Source organism: Gadus chalcogrammus, chromosome 14, assembly GCF_026213295.1.
Source record: "Gadus chalcogrammus isolate NIFS_2021 chromosome 14, NIFS_Gcha_1.0, whole genome shotgun sequence".
Classification (NCBI taxonomy): domain Eukaryota; kingdom Metazoa; phylum Chordata; class Actinopteri; order Gadiformes; family Gadidae; genus Gadus; species Gadus chalcogrammus.
In genome coordinates this window covers 28,375,239-28,395,699 of record NC_079425.1, presented here as the reverse complement: position 1 = coordinate 28,395,699, position 20,461 = coordinate 28,375,239, and the positions used below count along the sequence as shown (strand labels likewise).

The 20,461-nt window shown below is 46.2% G+C and overlaps 2 protein-coding genes across 4 annotated transcripts in view; both read left to right on the top strand.

The window, feature by feature from the left end:
- Positions 1-20,461, top strand: part of itfg1 (integrin alpha FG-GAP repeat containing 1) — a 146,870-nt gene that overhangs the window by 20,237 nt on the left and 106,172 nt on the right. The window lies entirely within an intron of this gene.
- On the top strand, positions 9,232-14,267 carry LOC130403214 (E3 SUMO-protein ligase ZBED1-like). The gene is made up of 2 exons (XM_056607455.1): positions 9,232-10,673; positions 10,892-14,267. The coding sequence occupies exons 1-2, from the start codon at positions 9,798-9,800 to the stop codon at positions 11,321-11,323; spliced, it is 1,308 nt and encodes a 435-aa protein (XP_056463430.1). The 5' UTR covers positions 9,232-9,797; the 3' UTR covers positions 11,324-14,267.

Sequence of the window (20,461 nt, the reverse complement as noted above, 5' to 3'; positions counted from 1 at the left end):
GAGCAAAAACTAAATATATAGCTTGGCTAGGCCGTGTGGCTATGTGCCTGCACGCACCTTCAGTGACAGTCAGCAGGGGAAGGGAGTCACAGCTGGTTTGCTGAGGAACAGCCTAACAAATAACCTGCTCAGGGGCATTAGAGACAGAGCAGTAAGCCTCTCTCTCTCGCTTGCTCTCCTTCCTCGAGTTAGGTATCAAAGGGGGAGTACCCCTTTGATACTTCCTCCTCATCACACGCACACAGCCAGTGCTGCAGCAGGGGTGCAGCTTCCCTCCCCTCTCCTCCCCGCCCTTCCCCTCCTCCCCTCCCCTCCCCACCCCACCCCACTGCCAGTGGCTTCCCTCCCCTCCCCTCTGCCAGGCTGGCAGTGGCTGACTGGTTTAGGATGGACTGAGAGGGGGATTCCTGGAGGACTGAGAGGTGAAGAAAGAGGGTCGGGGGGGAGACTGCCGAGGAATGGTTAGAGAGAGACATTGAGGGGCAGTTGAGGGGTGGATCTCCTGTATGGTCGGCCAGCCTTTGCCGCAATCAAATCCATACTCCTTGTTTCCTCTTCTTTCACGCTGCTCTCCTCACTGAAGGGGTGTGTGTGTGTGTGTGTGTGTGTGTGTGTGTCTGTGTGTGTGTGTGTGTGTGTGTGTGTGTGTGTGTGTGTGTGTGTGTGTGTGTGTTCAGCATGATGCCACACATAAACTCCACTGGATAACCTGCTGTAGGGACGCCATAGTCTGCACCACCAGCACAAAGAGAATCCATTACTCTATAAACCACATGACCCTTAACCCTAAAGAGAATCCATTACTCTATAAACCACATGACCCTAACCCTAAAGAGAATCCATTACTCTATAAACCACATGACCCTAACCCTAAAGAGAATGCATTACTCTATAAACCACATGAACTCCATTTGATCTAAGGGTTAACCCTCTAAAGATAAGGGTTGACCCTCTAAAGATAAGGGTTAGGGCTAATCCTCTAAAGATCAGTGTTAACCCTCTAAAGATAAGGGTTAGAGATGTCCCTCTAAGATAAGGGTTGACCCTAAAGATAAGGGTTGACCCGCTAACGATAAGAGTTGACCCTCTAAACATAAGGGTTGACCCTCTAAGATCAGTGTTAACCCTCTAAAGATAAGGGTTAGGGCTAATCCTCTAAAGATAATAATAATAATAATAATAATAGATTGAATTTATATAGCGCTTTTCTCAAACTCGAAGCGCTTTACATAGGGGCACAACAATAGATAAAAACTTTTTCTTTTTTTTTACAGTTGATGGGGCTAGGGTTGGTGAGAGATCTAGGAGTAGGCAGAGGAGAAGAGATGAGTCTTGAGGCCGGACTGGAAGATAGTGAGGGAATATGTTGGGGGAGGGAGTTTTCAGAGCCTGGGAGCTTCCCTGGAGAAGACTCTGTCACCAAGGATGTGGAGTTTAGATGTGTGGGTGGAGAGGAGATCGGCTGAGGAGGATCTGAGGGCCCGGGGGGGTTGAAGGGGGAGAGAAGGTCAAAGAGATATGAGGGGGGCCAAATGGTGGAGGACTTTGTAGGTGAGGACCAGGAGTTTGTAGTGGATCCGGTGTGAGATGGGGAGCCAGTGGAGATTCTTGAGGACTGGGGTGACGTGGTGCCACGCTTTAGTGTGAGTGAGGCGACGGGCTGCTGCATTCTGGACTTGTTGGAGTCTGTTGATGGAGGTGGTGGAGATGCCGGCAAGGAGTGAATTGCAATAATCAAGGCAGGAGGAGATGAAGGCATGGATGAGTCATTCTGCAGTGTGGGGTGTGAGGGAGGATCTGATCTTTGCAATATTACAGAGGTGATAGAAGGAGGCTTTGACAGTGTGGCGGATGTGGGGTTCAAGGGAGAGTGTGGAATCAAAAATTACGCCAAGGTTGCGGGCCTGGGGGGAGGGGGAGACCATGGTGCCGTCAATAGTGAGTGTGGGGGGGTTTGCAAGTTTACTGAGGGTGGTTTTGGAGGCAATGAGGAGGAGTTCAGTTTTGTTGCTGTGAAGTTTCAGGAAGTTATTTTGCATCCAGAGAGTAAGTGAAGACAGGCAGGATTCAATGGGGGAGAGGGGGAGGTTGTGGGGGGATTTGGTGCTGAGGTAAATCTGGGTGTCGTCGGCGTAGCAGTGGAAGTCCATGGAGAAATGGCGGAGTAACTGACCAAGGGGGAGGAGGTAAATGATGAAGAGGAGGGGGCCAAGTACAGAACCTTGGGGAACGCCTTGTGTGACGGTGGCTGTGGCAGATGGGTGGTTGTGGAGGGAGATGAAGTGAGATCTGTCGGAGAGGTAGGAGTGAAGCCAGCTGAGTGCAGTACCTTCGATACCGAGGTTGCTGAGTCTGGTGAGCAGGATGGTGTGGTTTACGGTATCGAAGGCTGCACTCAGGTCAAGGAGGATGAGGAAGTTGAGGGAACCAGAGTCGGCAGAGGTGAGAAGGTCATTGAGGACTTTGAGGAGAGCGGTTTTCTGTGCTGTGGAGGGGGCGGAAGCCAGATTGGAGGGCTTCGAAAAGGTTATTGGCGAGGAGATGGGATTGGAGTTGTGTGGTGACGATGCGTTCAAGGGTTTTGGAGAAGAAGGGGAGGTTGGAGATTGGGCGGTAGTTACTGAGGGAGGAGGGGTCGACACCAGGTTTCTTGAGGGTGGGGGTGACAGCAGCAGATTTGAAGGCAAAGGGGACAGTTCCATGGGACAGTGAGGAGTTGAAGAGCATAGTGCGGTTAGGGCAGAGAACGGGGAGGCAGGACTTGAGCAGGGGAGTGGGGAGGGGGTCAAGGGAGCAGGTAGTAGGTTTGGAGGAGCCTATAAGTTTGGAGAGTGCAGGAGGGGTAACCAGGCCAAAGTGGGTGGGACGGCAATGGGGAGGAGGTCATGGGAGGTCCAGAGAGATGGGTAGGGGAGGGGCCATTGAGTGTGCAGGGGTGTTATGTACAGGGAAGAGTGAATGGTTGATTGCGGTGATTTTGTCGGCGAAGAACTGGAGGGATGAGTTGCAGAGATCTGGGGTGGAGGTGGAGAGGGTGCTGGTCCGAGGTTTGAGGAGGTTGCTCACTGGGGAGAAGAGGGTGCTGGGGTTTTGACGGGTCAGAAAAGATGGCGGAGAGGTAGGCAGACTTGGAGGTGATGAGGGCGTCTTTGTAGGCAGTGAGGTGGAGTTTGTAGGCTTGGTGGTGGACTGTGAGTGAGGTTTTTTTGGAGAGTCTTTCGAGTTGGCGGCCGGTTTGTTTCAATTTGCGGAGTGCAGGTGTGAACCAGGGTGAGGAGGTATTAAAGGAGACAGTTTTGGTCTTGAGGGGGGCCAGGGTGTTGAGGGAGGAAGACGGGGTAGCATTCACATGGTTTGTGAGCTCATCAGGTGAGATGAGGGTTGAGTCCAGGGGGTGGGTGGAGGAGAGCAGGTCAGAGAGATGGTGGGGGGCAATGGATTTTAGGTTACGGAAGGTGATTTCTCTGAGGGGGCGGGGGCGGGAGATGGGGGAGAGGATGTTGAACCTTAAAAGACTGTGATCAGAGTGGGGAAAGCGGCATGGCCGGAGGTCGAGTACAGGGAGATTAATGGAGCAGACAAGGTCAAGGATGTGTCCTTTGTCATGGGTGGGGAAGGTGACATGTTGGGCGAGAGAGAAATTGTCCAAAAAAATGGTGAATTCAAATGAGAGCTTGCAAGTAGGGGAGTCCATGTGGATATTAAAGTCACCAAGTAACAGCAGACGTGGAGAGAGGGTTGATGCTAGTGTGAGGAGTTCAGTAAAGTCAGAGAGGAATGAGGGATTAGGTTTGGGTGGCCGATAGATGAGGATAACTGTTGTGGCGGAGGGGGCTTTGAAAGCAATGAATTCAAAGGATGATGCTACTGAAGGGAGGGTGAGTTCTTTGATCAAATAGTTATCTTTATGTATGACGGCGAGGCCACCTCTACAGCGAGAGGGGCGGGGTTTGGCGATGTAGCTGAAACCGGGGGGAGATGCTTGGTTGAGGGAGAAAAATTAATTGGGTTGTTTCTAGGGCTGTCAAAATTGCTCAAAAATGACATTCGAATGTTCGTTTGGAAAAAAATCACGAATTCGAACTATTCGAATATCTGGTTGCCTATTTTACGCAGTTGCCGTCAATATGTCAATAATGCGACAAAACCATGGTTCAAATTAGTGGGATATATATATATCCTATATATAGGGCGGCGGCTTCCCACTGGGCATTTCCTTACTTTAAAACGAGGGACATCGCGAACAGACGGAGGCTCATTCACAAAGCAGTTAGGCGCTTGTACCGCGGGAGTGTTTTTTCACATTCGAATATTATGAGGGACATCGCGAACAGACAGAGGCTCACTCACAAAGCAGATAGGCGCTTGTGTAACCGAGCGTTGGCACTTAGATATTTATATGACAAGAATGACACAAGCGTGGAAGGGAAAATAGTCTCGTTTACTTAGTACCCATCAGAAGTCACCCAGTCACAGCGTGAGAGCTGGAATACCTATATCCAAGTACGGAAACCCCGAGGGGATAAAATACATTCGCTCTTCACAATACTAGTCTGTTACACTTGTACCGCGGGAGTGTTTTTTCACATTCGAATATTATGAGGGACATCCCGAACAGACAGAGGCTCATTCACAAAGCAGATAGAGGCGCTTGTACCGCGGGAGTGTTTTTTCACATTCAAATATTAATTTTCACGTTCGAATTCGCGTTTTTGGATACATTTCGAACGAATATTCGAACTTCGAATATTCGTTGACAGCCCTAGTTGTTTCCAGGTTTCAGTAAGCAGAAGGAGGTCGAGGTTATTGTCAAGGATGAGTTCATGTATGATGGGGCTTTATTGGTGAGTGAATGGGTGTTGAGGAGGGCAAAGTTGACACAGCCAGAGGGTGGTGGGATCGGGGCAGGCTGGAGAGGTCTGAGGTTAGCTGTGTGGGAGGACAGAGGGGAGCTCACCTGCCTGGTGAGCTGCTGCCTGACGGCAGTGCTGAAAGGTCCGGTAGCAGCTGAGTCCTGATGACGTGGTAGGGGTGTGACGGAGCGAGCAGGGGGCCAGGTGAATGGGATGCAGAGTCCGTGCCTGGACAAAACAAATCCACGGCGTAGGAGTCCAAGTTGTTTGACGACTGAGATGGATGATGGGAGGGAGTAGTTAAAAAGACTAAACAGCTGTGCAGGCGAATAGGTGAGCATGATGCTGCCGGGCGGAGGGAACTACAGCTCGGCGATAGCGGGTAGCCGCGGGCCCGGTGCGAAGAGATGGATGGCAGCGGTGTAGACCAGGATTATCCACGGCAAGACAGGAGGAGATGGACCAGGGAAAAGACTGACTGGGAGGAGACCATGTAGAGTGCACAGTAAAACCGAAAAAAACGTGTCTTTGGCGATCCCGAGATCGCGTTGTCTGAAATCGTGATTTCGATCAGAAAACGATAAATCGTTCAGCCCTAGCGTTAGCCGACACTCGATAGATGAGCGAGGAGGACCCACTAGCAGGGTTCGGGAGGCGAGTGGATGAAAAGTGTCCGGCAGGTCGATATAGATTGTTGGAGCCAGACGGCTCTTTTCCCGGTGAGGCAAAGATTGACAGTTGCAAAACGTCAGAAACAGCAATATGCCTAGCTACCCAGCTAACAACACCGGTGAGTCTATAGATCAATGTCCCGAGAACTTGAAGGGCTCGTAACAATAGCTTGTTAAAAGTGAAAAAATAACAGTGGAAAAAAAAGCACCGGAAAACTATTTTATCAGTCACAAAAATCCAAAAAAGTCGTGATCAGAGAAGCGGCGAACAAACAACGCCAGCGTCCTCTCTGGTAGCCATGGCAACGAAGAAAGGTACGAAGATAGGGGTTAACCCTCTACAGATGAGACCCAGTCAGCCCTCAGACGGTCCTCAGACTGTCTAATCCGCCCCTAATGATCTTGACCAGCCGATGGGCTCTTTAGATACTGGTGGTGTGAGCTCTCTCGTGACGCGGTCGGGCCTTAATGCTCCGGAGGACCGCGGGCCACTGGCCCCCTCTGAACTCTGACCTGGACACCAATACAGTGATGAACAGTGATGAATAGTGATTAACACTGTGAGGAACCGTAACTCTGACAATGTTGTGTTTCAGAGCAATGTTAAAGTCTAGGTCTAGCCTGCTATATCGTTAACATCAGTGCTGAAGCTAGCCCTGCCTGTGGGTATGTGGGTCTGTGTGTCCGTCTGTCTGTCTTGGTCCCAGCATCCTCTCTGTGTGTCGGCTAATCAGAGAGACACTCTTTATCCGCTCCTTGCAGCTCAACATAATGGTGTACGAATAGGTAATGCTACCAGAGGCTATACAGGCTGTACAGGCTATACAGGCTATACATGCTGTCTGTGGCTAAACAAATTTACTGTATATTGTTACGTAAATTAAGCACATGACCTGCATTACCCCCACATAGCCACATGGGAGCAGGATCAAACAAATAAGCTGTAATTACTACACACAGCCACAAGGGGGCAGGATCAAACATACAAGCTGTAATAACTACTCCAGCCACAGAAGGCAGCATCTTTAACACATATGAGGAACCTGGAGCTAATACGTCACATAGGCCACGCCTACTCGATAGTGGTGGGGGAAAAAATCGATTCACTTCAGTATCGCGATATTTTGCGTTCGCAATTATATCGATACAGTAGCGCAAAGTATTGCGATATTTAATTATATAATTATGTGTTTTACTTTCGGGTTTTCTCTGACTTTACTCTGATAATATTACATTTCCATATTACAACCACAAGGTGGCGCTTGTTGCGGTGCTTTGATGACGTGCATTAAACAACAAATTAGGTGGTGCTTTGTTACCTTGCATTCAACAAATTTAAATGAAAATGGCTTCACCATCTCAACCGATTGTACACGAAGCTCCGTCTTCTTTTAAGTCGAAAGTGTGGCTACATTTCGGTTTTTATCGAAAATGTAATACTAGTAAAGACCTTGACATGCAGTTTGCCATCTGCAAAGAGTGCCGGATGAAAATTAAGTATTGTGGGAATACGACGAATTTGAGAGTGCATCTCACAAGGTACCATTTAGAGTTAGCGATCCCTGAGTAACGACCCAAAGTTGTCCTACCCGCAAATCAACGCACCTTGGACCAAACTAAAGTGATAAAGTTACCTCAAAACTCCGAAAGGGCAAAGAAAATCACTGAGGCAATAGCCTACTTCATCCCCAAAGACTTACAGCCTTACAGTGTGGTGGAGAATGAAGGTTTCCAGAATCTGCTAGGCATACTGGAGCCCAGGGGTCTCATTTATAAAACTGTGCGTGGGATCGTTACTAAAAATGTGCGTACGCCCAGAAGCCAAGTTTTGCGTGCGCCAAAAAATATTCGGATTTATAAAACACTGCGTACGCACACCTGTACGCAATCTTTGCTTTATAAATCACATACTGACTACAAGTGTGCGCAGCTGAATCAGCTTCACGTTCCGCCCTGTACACGCCCCTTTTTTACCATAAATGGTCAATGCAAATGACCTCATGAATGCGATCTGCATATAAAACAGACTCAGATGCAAGTATTATGTCTTGTCGGAAACAATGGCAGAAGTACTGAGAAAAGCAAAAAAGTGAAATTTCACGGAGGCTGAAGTGGAGACACTTGTGGGTGAAATGGAGGCCCGAAAAGTAGTTTTGTTCGGCGGTCACGGATGGGATCGCCAACAACCAAAAGCAGAGTGAGCGGCAACATGTTGCTGCAGCAGTGAACTCTGTCAGTAGCACGGAGCGCACAGTGCCAGAATTAAAAAAGAAGTGGACTCGTCTGACATAAAGGTACATATTTTTATGTAGCCTACCAATAAATCGTTATGGTCCCAGACCCTCTCCCTCCGAATCCTGCCATTTGCATGGTCCGCCAGAAGTGCCATATGGTGCAGCATTACCACGGCGCTCACCTCTATATTTATAGGGTTACGGTAGACTGACCGAGAACACTTAATGAAAAGCATCAAGAGTAACGGACAACGATTGTGATGAGGAGTGTGTCTTGGTTTTCCACACTTGGGATTTAATTGACATTTGATTATGTGTTTACAGTGTCAAATAAAAATATTATGTTATTGACACATGTTGGACGGATGCTTTATTCCATGCAGTCGCGCCGTCAGTGGACAGTATGGAGTGACGGGATTAAATATAGAGATTTATTTTTATTTCTATTCTAAGGAGATGTTTCTGGAGTTATAACTGAGAAATAACGCAGTTGACTTAAATTATTCTGATTACGTATATTTAACGCATGATACGGGTCGAAATTACATTTATGAAGGGCGATGATAAAACATTATCGTTGATGGCGACACATTAGTGCCATAATTCACTAACGTGATAAAAGATGCATTCGGGCGTATTATATTATTCCACACGCGTAGATATTAACTGCGAGCGCGCAAATGATCTCTGCGCGCGCAAATCAGCCTCTCGCGAGCGCAAATTACCACAGCGCGCGCAAAACAGCCTCTCGCGCGCGCAAATTACCTCAGCGCGCGCAAAACCTCTCGTGAAAGATGTTTTTACGCTCTCGCTCAAATTTAATTTTGGCACTATGGGGGAGGGAACCAAGGCAGGGCGGGCTTTCCAATGATTGGCCGTTTCTGAAGCGCGATATTTGATTGACAGCCCTCCTCAGCCCTCCTCTCATTCACTTCTGAAATGTACAGTAAATGGCTGAAACGATAGTTACGCATTGTAACTCCAGATTCTATGAGTATAGGCGCAGCCTTTTAAGTGTCGGCCTCATTGTCCTTTAAATAGCTGAAGAAAAGCTGTTTATTGGGAGCAGAACGTCCGCCGGCGCCCGACTATATCTGCGAAATGCGGACGTTGTTGAGGCACGCCGCACGCGGACGTAATTGAGGCCCACGCTGTTGGTGGTCGGGGATTACAAAATGTTCAGTGCTACGGCTCACGCCTAGGGATAACCCAATAGCGATAGCCTTAAAAGGCTGCGCCTATACTCATAGAATCTAGAGTTACAATAAGTAACTATCGTTTCAGCCATTTACTGTACAATTCAGAATTGAATGAGAGGAGGGCTGTCAATCAAATATCGTGCATCAGAAACGGCCAATCATAGGAAAGCCCGCCCTGCCTTGGTTCCCTCCCCCATAGTGCCAAAATTTAATTCAAGCGAGAGCGTAAAAACATCTTTCGCGAGAGGTTTTGCACGCGCTGAGGTAATTTGCGCGCGCGACAGGCTGTTTTGCGCGCGCTGAGGTAATTTGCGCACGCGAGAGGCTGTTTTGCGCGCGCAGAGATCATTTGCGCGCTCGCAGTTAATATCTACTCGTGTGGAATTATATAATACGCCCGAATGCATCTTTTATCACATTAGTGAATTATGGCACTAATGTGTCGCCATAATCGTTCTTCTCACTCTACAATTCTTCTGTCTGACTTCAGTTCACCACCACACCATCTGTATCGCCATTTCTCCTTTTCCTCCAAACCATGCGTACGCATGGGTCAGAGTTTGCTTAGGGCTGCGCACATTCTCCCGTCAAGTCGGTTTTTTATAGATCACAACCTTGGCGTGGAAAGTCACGTACGCAAATTTCAGCCCCGTTTTGTGCGTACGCAACGGTTATAAATGAGACCCCAGGTATGTGATCCCCTCACGTAAATATTTTACCGACACTGCCATCCCCTAACTCTACAGCGAAGTCAAAGAGGAGGTAAATGGAACTTTAAGTTTAGCCGAAGGAGTTGCTATAACTTGTGACGGTTGGTCATCAAGAGCTACTGAATCCTACATGACCATAACGGCGCATCACATCACGGATGAATGGCAGCTTTTAGCTCATGTTCTTCAAACCAGGGCGATGCATGAGAGTCATACCGGGGCTAATGTGGCTGAGGTGCTGAGAACGGCAACCGAAGAGTGGGGCATCTCTAACAAGCCGATTGTTTTGGTAACGGACAATGCGTCCAACATGGTAGTGGCTGCGCAGGTCGGGGGCTACCTTCACGTGAAATGTTTTGCCCATACCCTCAACCTCGCCTCACAGCGCGCACTTAAGCTGCCTGCTGTCGCTAGGTTACTGGGAAGAGTCCGGAGAATAACCACTTTTTTCCACCGCAGTACAATCGCCAACTCCATGTTGGAACAAAAACAAAAGCTCCTGGACATCCCCACTCACAAGCTTAAGACCGATGTTGTGACCCGTTGGAACAGTGGCTGCGAAATGCTTCAGCGTTTCTTGGAACAACAACCAGCGATCTGTGCTGCTCTGTTGTCCTCTGACGTCAGGCGGTCAGGAAGTGATATTTGCACCCTCAACGAAAATGACATTACAGACGCTGAGGACATAATGCAGGCACTTCGACCGATGTTTGTAGCCACGAAAATAGTTTCAGAGGAGAAGAATCCCACTTTGTCCATCATTGCTCCAGTGCATGCAAAGCTGCTAAATGACACACATCAGGCAATGGGGGACAAACCAATTGTGAGGGACATCAAACAGGCAATAAATCAAGATCTGCAGAAGAGATATAGCACTGTTGAGGAGAAAAACACCCTCCACACAGCATCGGCCCTGGATCCACGATTTAAGTCACTGCCTTTCCTGACCACAGATGACATCAGTGCCACATATTCCAAACTGGTTGTGGAGGCAGCCAGCCTTCAGGTAGGCTTTAATGAACTACTAGTTTATTATTTAGTTATTATTTTAAAATATCATAAAGGAGTTTACAAATGATTTATTATTTATTTATTAAAACCAAGCCTATATTCATCTGGCTACTTTGGGTTATTTTCTTACATCTGTTTTAATTGCATTGAGCATTCCACAGCTATTCCAAACCTGAGATGTTTTTTCTTTTAACATCAAATGTTTCTCTACAGCCCACTATTAGGCAAGAAGAGACTAGCAGTGCCTCTGGAATAGAAATGGATGGACAGGATCTTGAGGTGCTTGAAGAGCCACAACCTAAAAGAAGATCTGGGCTAGCTGATTTACTGGGAGAAACATTTTATACCACAGCCCCACTAAAGTCAGCATTTTCCCAAGCTGAAGAGGAAGTGAAGAGATACCAGGAGGCTTCTCCACTGCCACTTGAAGAAAACCCTCTCAACTGGTGGAAAGCTCATGAGAAAATGTATCCTTTCCTGGCCAAACTCTCCAAAAGATACCTGAGCATTCCAGGCACAAGTGTGTCTGCTGAAAGGGTGTTCTCCACTGCAGGGGATATAGTCACAGCCCAGAGGAGCACTTTAACATCTGAGCATGTTGACCAACTGCTTTTTCTGAGCAAAAATGCCAACATTCCAAAATGAATTTAACATTTTGGTTCATGACCTTGCAGCAAACTAGACTGGACTCTAGAAGTTCACATTTTTGTTTATTTTTCTCAAGTTGATTGAAGCACTGAGTTACTCTTATTTATATGAGTATTCTAAGGTTTATGTTACTCTATTAAGTCTGCTTTGTGTTACTCTATTGTATTTAAATAATTGTAATTTATGTGCTGGGAGCTCAGCGTTCATGTGAGAGGTCACCTATTCCGAAATAATTACAACGGTCCTGTGTCCTGAATGTTCAAGGACAAAGTTTTGCACTACCCTCCTAAGTTTTTGCACTGTTGTTCACATAATTAAATGTGCCATTTGAAGTGAGTTGAGCAGTCTTTTTTTCCTCTTTTTTTGTAATGTCTTTGAATAATATGGGGAACATGAATTGCAATATATCGCAGAATTGAATCGCAATACTTGCTGTATCGCAATATATTGAGAATCGCAATAATATTGAATCGTGGCCCAAATATCGCAATAATATCGAATCGTCAAATTTTTGCCAATTCCCACCCCTACTACTCGATACAAACGCAGAGCCAGGAGCCAGAAGAGGTCAGAAACATATGGCAGCCCTGAGCTACTAGATAGATACAAAGGTCTGCTGTTTGTCGCTCCAAGCATGTTAAATACAATTCCCCTCCTTCTGCTTCATAGTTACCATACCGAAATACTTTAACAAATAAAGTGAGCTAAAAGTGATCCGGTTTGAACTACTTTCTTCAAGAACACGGCAATATACGGGTCTACCTGATTTAATCAAACTATTTTCTGTAGCCAAAGTATGTGTTGTTGATGGATAACAGTTGAACAGATAGCCTAATACAGGAATCCTCACTCCTACATATTTGTTCACCATGATGGATGTGGGAGCATCAGTCCTTACCAAATGACAGGACCATTAATCAAACATCAGAGATGTTCACTGTGACGAAGTCCTCCGCTGTCCCAATGGATTAAGGAATGCATTGAATCCAGGTTTCCTTTCGCTTTATATTTGTTTTGACCAATAATGTTGCTCAAGTTTATATCGTTAAGTGTGTCATTAGTCACGTTTCCATCTAAAAGGTGATGCGAATCTTTAGAAAGTTCTCAAATTTTTTTTTGGATTTAGGTGCGTTTCCATCAAGTGGTTGGGGCGAAAAACTACACACATTAATCGCATTAATGCCATAGTTAATTTAGGATTAATCGCGAGCAATCGCGATTAATCGCAAATGTTTCTTCTATGCTAAATATCCCTTGAATTCTTTGTCCCATTCATTTTTCTCATTTTAATGCATCAATGCATTGGTCCAACCAACATGGAGAAGTGCATCGGCTTGCCTTGTGCAAATGTTTTTTTAATAACATTGGCATATACTGAACAAAACAGGACGATACAAAAAAAAAGCCTATAGTTCATACTGCCTTGAACATAGCAGTCAGGCTACTGCTTCTTTGTTTTGAGCCAAAGAAAAAAAAAAAATAATAATAATAATTTAAGATTAAAATTGGTTTGCGTTAACGCGGTTAATAACGCGTTTAACTGACAGCACTAATATATATATATATTAGGGCTGTCAAAAGATTATAATTTTTAATTTGATTAATCACAGGGTAGCTGTGGATTAATCGCGATTAATTACCATTCGTAAATATGCCCGGAATTTCTAAATTTCTCTGTATATTGTTGTAGGAACGGAAAGATAAATGACAGAAGGTGGATGTATAGGCATTTAGCATGTTCTTTTATTCATGAAAGAATCCAGATGATCGTGTTATTTATAATGAAAAATAAAATCGAACTTAAACATACCACACCATATTTCAATTTTTGTTTTGTGTCAGTCTCTTTGCAATGCCTATGAGCATATAACATATTTTTTTTATTTTTATCAAACTTAAAGATAACAGTCATCCCAAACGTCATGGGCATCTTAGCCATTGCTAAGTTTAGAATGGTTAAACATTGGTTGAAAATTTTCCATTTTTTAAATTAACAAACTACCACATCTTCATACAATAAAATGTGTCTCTCTTGGCTATTCTTCTTTTAGCCAGTTGCTGAGGCAAACTAACTGGTTGACATTTTCTGTAAGTAAGGCTGACCGTTTCTTTTGCACGATGTGGCCTGCCACTGAGAAGAGTCTTTCACATAGAACTGTGGATGCAGGAGTCGCTAGATATTTGCGAGCCAGCAGGGCCAGCTTGTCATGGGCTCCTGAATGAGCAGACCACCACTGCAAGGGACAGTCCTCCATACTAATGCAGGGCTCTGCCCTGTACCTGTGTATGTCTCTGCTAGGGCTGTCACTTTTTATTCGAAGTTCGAATATTCGTTCGAAGGTGGGGTGAAAAGTTCGAATTCGAAGTGTAATTCTCCATTCGAACTTCAAAAATGCGCTATAAAGAAGAGAGCGGCGAGTGGCTTTTCCACAATAAAGCGGCCCTCCTGGATCCCCGCTTCTCCCGGTTAGTCCACCTTTCCCCTGCACAGAAACATCTCGTGACTGAAAGCCTCTCACACGAGCTCATTGAAACGGAGACCGACACTGATCGCACACGACAGGGAGAAAAGTCCGCTGGCGCGATGGGAAGCCTGTTTGGGGACTTATACAGCACGGCTGACAGAAGCAGCTGCAGCGGTAACGGAGAGCTGCGAGACTACTTGTAATTTTCTTTCCGTAAGGAATAAAAGAGCAGCATGCCGTGTTGGAGGTCGGCCTCACAGATTGTTCGTTTATATAGGCTGTGTGTGCCATGGACGACATGCGCTCCGCATATCGCGCTCCGAGCAGTTATTGTAATGCGTAAAAGACAGCCGCACTTGTGTGTCGGAGCTTCCTCATGTTGTGTTTACAAATGTGTTATCAAAGATGTGTTTTTATCCTGTGCTGTTATGAATTCAGTAGGTATACGTGATTTCCACAAGAAATAAAAAGAACAGTCGTTGTCGTGTTTTTTTAATTTATTTTTTTAATAGTTCTATGGGGGGGAGGGGGGGGGTCGAATGTATTCGAATGTATTCGAATTAATTATGGACATTCGAAATTCGTTCGAATTTCATTTTTGGAAAAAGTGACAGCCCTAGTCTCTGCCAGGCTGCACCTCCTCATCAGAATCAGAATCTGAGCACATTTGTAGGAGCAGGCTCATTTTCTTCTTGGGTGGCCCATCTTCAGAAGTCTGTGGAGACCTTCTTGGTGATTGTTCATGCAGCATGCCTCCCAGTCCACACCTCTTCTCTTTCACTCTTGGGCAGGGTCTTCAAGTCTTTAAAGCGTGGATCCAGGGCCGTTGCAAGCTTGAGCCATGCGTTTTTGGTCTTTTCTTGGCGGGAGGCTAGGTCTTCTTTGAATGCCTTCTTAAATCGCACCACATATGCAGGGTCCTCATCAGGGACCTCCATTACACGACGCAAGTGGCAGAGGGCAGGCAGTACAACAGAGCAGGATACATAGGCCTCCCCACCCAGGATCTCAGTTACATACCTGCAGTTGAATGACACACACAGACACACACACACACACACACACACACACACACACACACACACACACACACACACACACACACACACACACACACACACACACACACACACAGAGACATCATTAAGTTATTACAACAGAAGTTGGTAGTTTACAAAAAGGTAACATATAATTTCAATTTAATCAATTACATTTTATTTCAAAAGTCTTTGCACCTTGTCCCATTCTGGTGTTGTCAGCATAATGAGTTTGTGCTGCTGTTGGTCCAGGGTTGCTTTTATTGCTGCTTGATTGCGGTTCAGACACTTGACCATATCCACCGTCGAATTCCAACGTGTTGGACCGTCCTGGACCAGCGGCTCCTGCTTCTGTCCAAGGGCAGCTTGTTGTGCTTGAAGCTCCCGGTATTTGCCGGACTGTGTTTGAAGTGGCCCACAATTTTGCGAGACTTGGACCATGCATGCACAAATCCGCTGTCAGAGAGGCTCACCGTGATGCTTCTCTGTAGGATGTGAGCTATGCAAGGCATGTGCTCAAATGTCAAAAGTCTAGCCGCAGCGATCATATTGCGTGCGCTGTCGGTCCCTATAGTTGTGACTTTTCCTTCTATTTCCCACTTGCGTGCTACTGTTAGGAACTGCTCTGCACATGCTTCTGCAAAGTGACGCTCTTCTGTTTTCATTGTAGTTAGCGCAAACGACTTCAGTTCCCATGTTTTAGTGATATGATGTGCAGTTACACCCAGGTAATTGTTGTTACTCACAGAGGTCAAGTGGTCTCCTGTCAGGGCGACATATTCAGCTACAGCCAAATCCTCTTCTTTCTTTTTCTTTTCCGTTTTGTAGAGGTCGTGGATTTTAGTCATTTCTGTGCCTCTTGACGGTGGCTTGTAGAATGCGTCGCGTGAAGCAACTTGTAACACTTCCGCGAGGCCCTTGTCCTCGACAATATTAATCGGCCGACAGTCTTTTGCAATCCATTTGGCAATTGTTTGGGTCAAGTTCTCAGAAATAGACTTACTGACTTACTGGCCTTCGGTGAGCGTGTGCAAATCACTGCTTGTTTATTAAGTGTTCCATCTTTGTTTTTTTTATATTCAAACTTTCCATCCAGAGGGCCAACAACTTCTTTCGGTTCTGTATCCATCTTGAGCCAAAACTCTAGAGCGGCAAATAGCGGCGGCAAATAGCGGCGACAAGTGCAGAGCGGGAAATATTGGGCGGGTCATTTTGCGCATGCGTTAAAGAAATTAATGCGTTAATTCCTCAAATTAATCACCCTGCGTTAACGCGTTAATTTTGACAGCCCTAATGTATATGTATATGTATATGTATATGTATATACATATACATAGGCCACAGGCCAGGACATTTGTTTTGAGCTCCATTGTTCCGACCTCTTGGTCGCATGCGGACTCCTCCGGCGGCGGAGCAGCGGGAGGAGTCCAGCTGGAGGAGTCTGCATACGACCGAGAGAACGGAACAATGGAGCGTCAGAGAAATTGACCCGAAGTGAACTGACAGCTGTCCCGCATACAGAAACAATCCCTTTCTCCTCTATTTCGCCTTTCAATATGGACTTCAGAGAGTCAAAGCCAAAGTTCCTTTACCCCAATTCCTTTTCCACCATGGCTGAGATCAGTGTTTCCGCTAGAAGAAATTGGTGCCGGTCATGTGACGGGGAAGGTTTCATTTTACCGGTCAAATTGGAAAAAAATCGGTCGGATATTGTCTGTGTTTATTGCACTTAAAACAATTGATAGGCAGGCTATATAAAGAAGAAGAAGTGTGTGATCATATTTTAATTCGCCATGGTTGTTAAATACCGGTACTCCGCAAAGCTTGCCGCCGGCTTTCGCTAGCTTGCCGCCGTTTAGCTCATAAACCTACGGTAGTCTATAGCGATCAATTTGAGCGAGTGCACGAAATGTAACAACTTATTTATTTTATCACACTGGCTACGCTACAATCAAAACCCTCATTGTTTTACATGAATTGGCTAAACAAATAACTACTGTAGCATATTTAAACACATTTCAAATGAACACATTCAAAAGTATTCCTGCTCAATTTAAAAGGTTGAATCTCCTCGTGACTGAATGTTTGTATACAGCGCGCATGCTGTATGCACGCAGCGGCGCAGGGTTGATGCGCTCCACTTTTTTCTGTGGATAACCAGCGCCTTCAATATTCCGGATCGTTTTCGCCCGTTTCGGCTCCGTGTGGACGGGGCCTTATTTCCAATCGGTCATTCTGACCGGAGACATTTAGAATTTTCGGTCCTCCTCATTTTTTTCCGGTCAAACACCGGTAATTACCGGACAACGGGAACTCTGGCTGAGATAACCCTCACTACTAGTCTTTACGTGTTGCTGAAGTACCAGAGAGTCGGAGAACCTGACACAGTCTTCGTGATTCATAATATCAGAGAATATCCCCGTCAGTTTGGCCGCGGCGCAATGAATGAATAAAGATCGTAAAAACAGATTATTTTGACAGATGTGCCCGAAGTTACTACTTTACAACCTCGTTGATGACCAACATTTAGACATGTAGGCCTACTTTTAATTCAGCCTTGGGTGAAATCGAAGTGTTACGCCTTTCCTGCTGTCGTCTCACAGACCGAGCACAGGAGAGACGTTTCCTCCAGGGCCGATGTTGTCTCGGGGGTAACACCCTTCACTTTGACCGGCATTGTGTCTGCTTATAGGTCGGAATGAAGCGGCCACCGATTATTGACAGGCTTGGTACTTTATTCGTAGTTCCACTAACTTCACAGTACACGTCGTATTCACGGACACAACCAGACTCGTTCATTCACTAAGCTGACACGCGCAACCTCTCAATCTCCTCGCTTGTCCACTGACTCGCTGAAGTCACTCTCACACACACACTTGCAATCTCGCGCACAAACATACGCTACTCTCGTAACAGAAGCGTAGTTTGTACTGAATGCATGTTGATGATGATACACTTCTTATAGGGGGTAACTACATTTGCACGACACCGGCTTCCTCCATCGTCTTCGCCACCTTTTTAAATAAATTGCCGTCTCTCTGTGTGGCGCCACTGGCGCGTGCCGTGTGCACAAAGCAAATGAAATGTATCAAATTTACAGAAATAGATCAAAAGGTGAAATGTAAAATATGCCAAGCGAAATTGAGCTACCAGAGTACAACAAGTACTATGCGGCAACATATGCTCCTGAAACACAACGGTGAGTTCGGGAAAGCAGACCCGCAGCAACCAAGTGTGTCGGCTATTGCCGCAAGATGCAGCTGTAATCCCGACATTCTGCGACCCAACGAAAAGTGTGACCCCAGGGGGCGCTGTTGCACATTTTCTGTAACATGCACGTGTGCGTTATAACAAAATTATAAATAAAACATAAGATCTCCCCCCCAACGGTGGGTCTTTCTTTTCTTGATACTTACATTAATTCTGAACAACATTTTAACGAAGTAGCCTATAATAGGAAATGCTCAAAGGTAAATCAGCGTAATTGAACACTGATTGTAGCATTTTATGGGGAAAGAAGCAACGGTGATGGACCGTACTAAACACCCTATCCCTTGTATGGGTCTGTAAAATGCTAATCAAATCAAATATATTTATTAAGTGCCTTTAATAAAAAGGTTAAGGGGTTGGGGATGATCTTATGTTTTATTTATGTTTTTGTCGTGCATATTGCAGAAAATATGCAACAGCGCCCCCTGGGGCCACACTTTTCGGTGGGTCGCAGAATTCGGTGTAACACCGGCCTTGTATAGAAGATCACAATGCTGAGTATTGTTTTTGTTCATTTGCTGCCGTTTTATTTGCAGCTTTAAATTATTTGCAATGGTTAGGCTACTTGTTAGGCTACTTTCTTTTTAACCGTTACAGGCCTTTGTTCGACGTGATGTAAATTGTGAGACACATATTTATTTTTGTAAGGAAAAATGTGTTTTGAACGTTTGCAAAAATAAATAATGAATATTCTGATAACTCTGACTGTTTTGATTGAGAATAAGCATTACATGTTTGGTTGATAATATTGCCGTTCATCATTGGGCCTCTTCCTGCTGCAGATGCGTTGCGTTCTAAAAATAGATTTGTTTTAAACGAGTACTCGATTGATCCTCGAGGAATTCATTCGATCACTCAAGTTTGGAATTTACTACTCGTGCCCATCCCTAGTTAATTGTAGTGAATGGTAATATGAAGGTCCCATCTAGTTCATTATTCATCCCTGTACGAGAGTTTGTTAATGACAGTTCAGTGAGAACATTATTCAAAGTGCTCTTCTGACAGGTCTTTAGCTTTACATTTTATTTTGGAGGTCTGCTATTTCAGCAACAAAGCAATAGCTGAGACTTACTAAATAAGCCTCTACAACAAATAACTAAAGAACATGGTGGCATAATCATATTTCAGGGAAGATGGATCCTATGGAACGATACAAGGATGTTTTGGAGATATAACTAAAGAAGAGGCTGAAGATATGACATGGGTGGGAGTGTTATTTACTGAAGTGTGACCGTATTTATTTTCTGCATTTCTGATGACTACTAAAATATATAATCAAATGATTAGACCAACACATGTCCCTAATTAAGCGTAATTACACTACTTTGGGATCAAATATATAGTGTGTGAGTGTGTGTGTGTCTGTGTGCGCGTGTATATTTGTGTATGGGTGGTTCTGATGTAAAGGCGTGGTTAAATTAAAGAATATATAACTCGGGACTATTGTTCTTTTCTTAATGAGCGTGCTGGCCGTCCTTAGAAGTGCTGAGTCTCCGTTAGCCCCGGCTGTCCTCAGGCTGACAGCGGTCACATTGGGTTGGGCTGGGCTCCATCACTGGTCCGCTGGTCCCTGATGTCACTGCTGGGCTCACCGAGGCTGGCCTGGACGTCAGCCCCCGGTCACATGGCTCTGACCCAGTTAACCACCGCCGGCCTCTGCCCGGTCCTGGTGAGCTAGGAGAACCCCCAGGTCCTAGAGGCTGGACCAGGGGGACCCCATGGTCTCTCTCTGGGGGTACTCCTGGTCCTGGTGAGCCCGGAGGAACCCTAGAGATTTCTCTAGGGGTCCCCCTTGTCTCTCTCTGGGGGTCCTCCTGGTCTCTCTCTAGGGGTCCCCCTGGTCCTAGAGGCTGGACCAGGGGGACCCCTAGAGGGAGACCATGGGGACCCGCTGGTCTCTCTCTAGGGCTCCCCCTTGTCTCTCTCTGGGGGTCCCCCTGGTCTCTCTCTAGGGCTCCCCCTGGTCTCTCTCTAGGGGTCCTCCTGGTCTCTCTCTAGGGGTCCTCCTGGTCTCTCTCTAGGGCTCCCCCTGGTCTCTCTCTAGGGCTCCCCCTGATCTCTCTCTAGGGCTCCCCCTGGTCTCTCTCTGGGGGTCCCCCTGGTCTCTCTCTAGGGCTCCCCCTGGTCTCTCTCAAGGGTTCCCCCTGGTCTCTCTCTAGGGGTCCCCCTGGTCTCTCTCTAGGGGTCCCCCTGGTCTCTCTCTAGGGGTCCTCCTGGTCTCTCTCTAGGGGTCCTCCTGGTCTCTCTCTAGGGGTCTGCCTGGTTTCTCTCTAGGGGTCCTCCAGGTCCTAGAGGCAGGGATTATCTTCGGCACTCGTACGTCACAGCCGTGCTGATGTTCAGTACAACAGCACTCCCTCTCG

Bases quoted from the DNA above. Each gene is read 5' to 3' on its own strand.
- LOC130403214 (XM_056607455.1), top strand. From the start codon at position 9,798: ATGACCATAACGGCGCATCACATCACGGATGAATGGCAGCTTTTAGCT. The intron at 10,674-10,891 runs GTAGGCTTTAAT...GTTTCTCTACAG, and splicing joins TGGAGGCAGCCAGCCTTCAG to CCCACTATTAGGCAAGAAGA.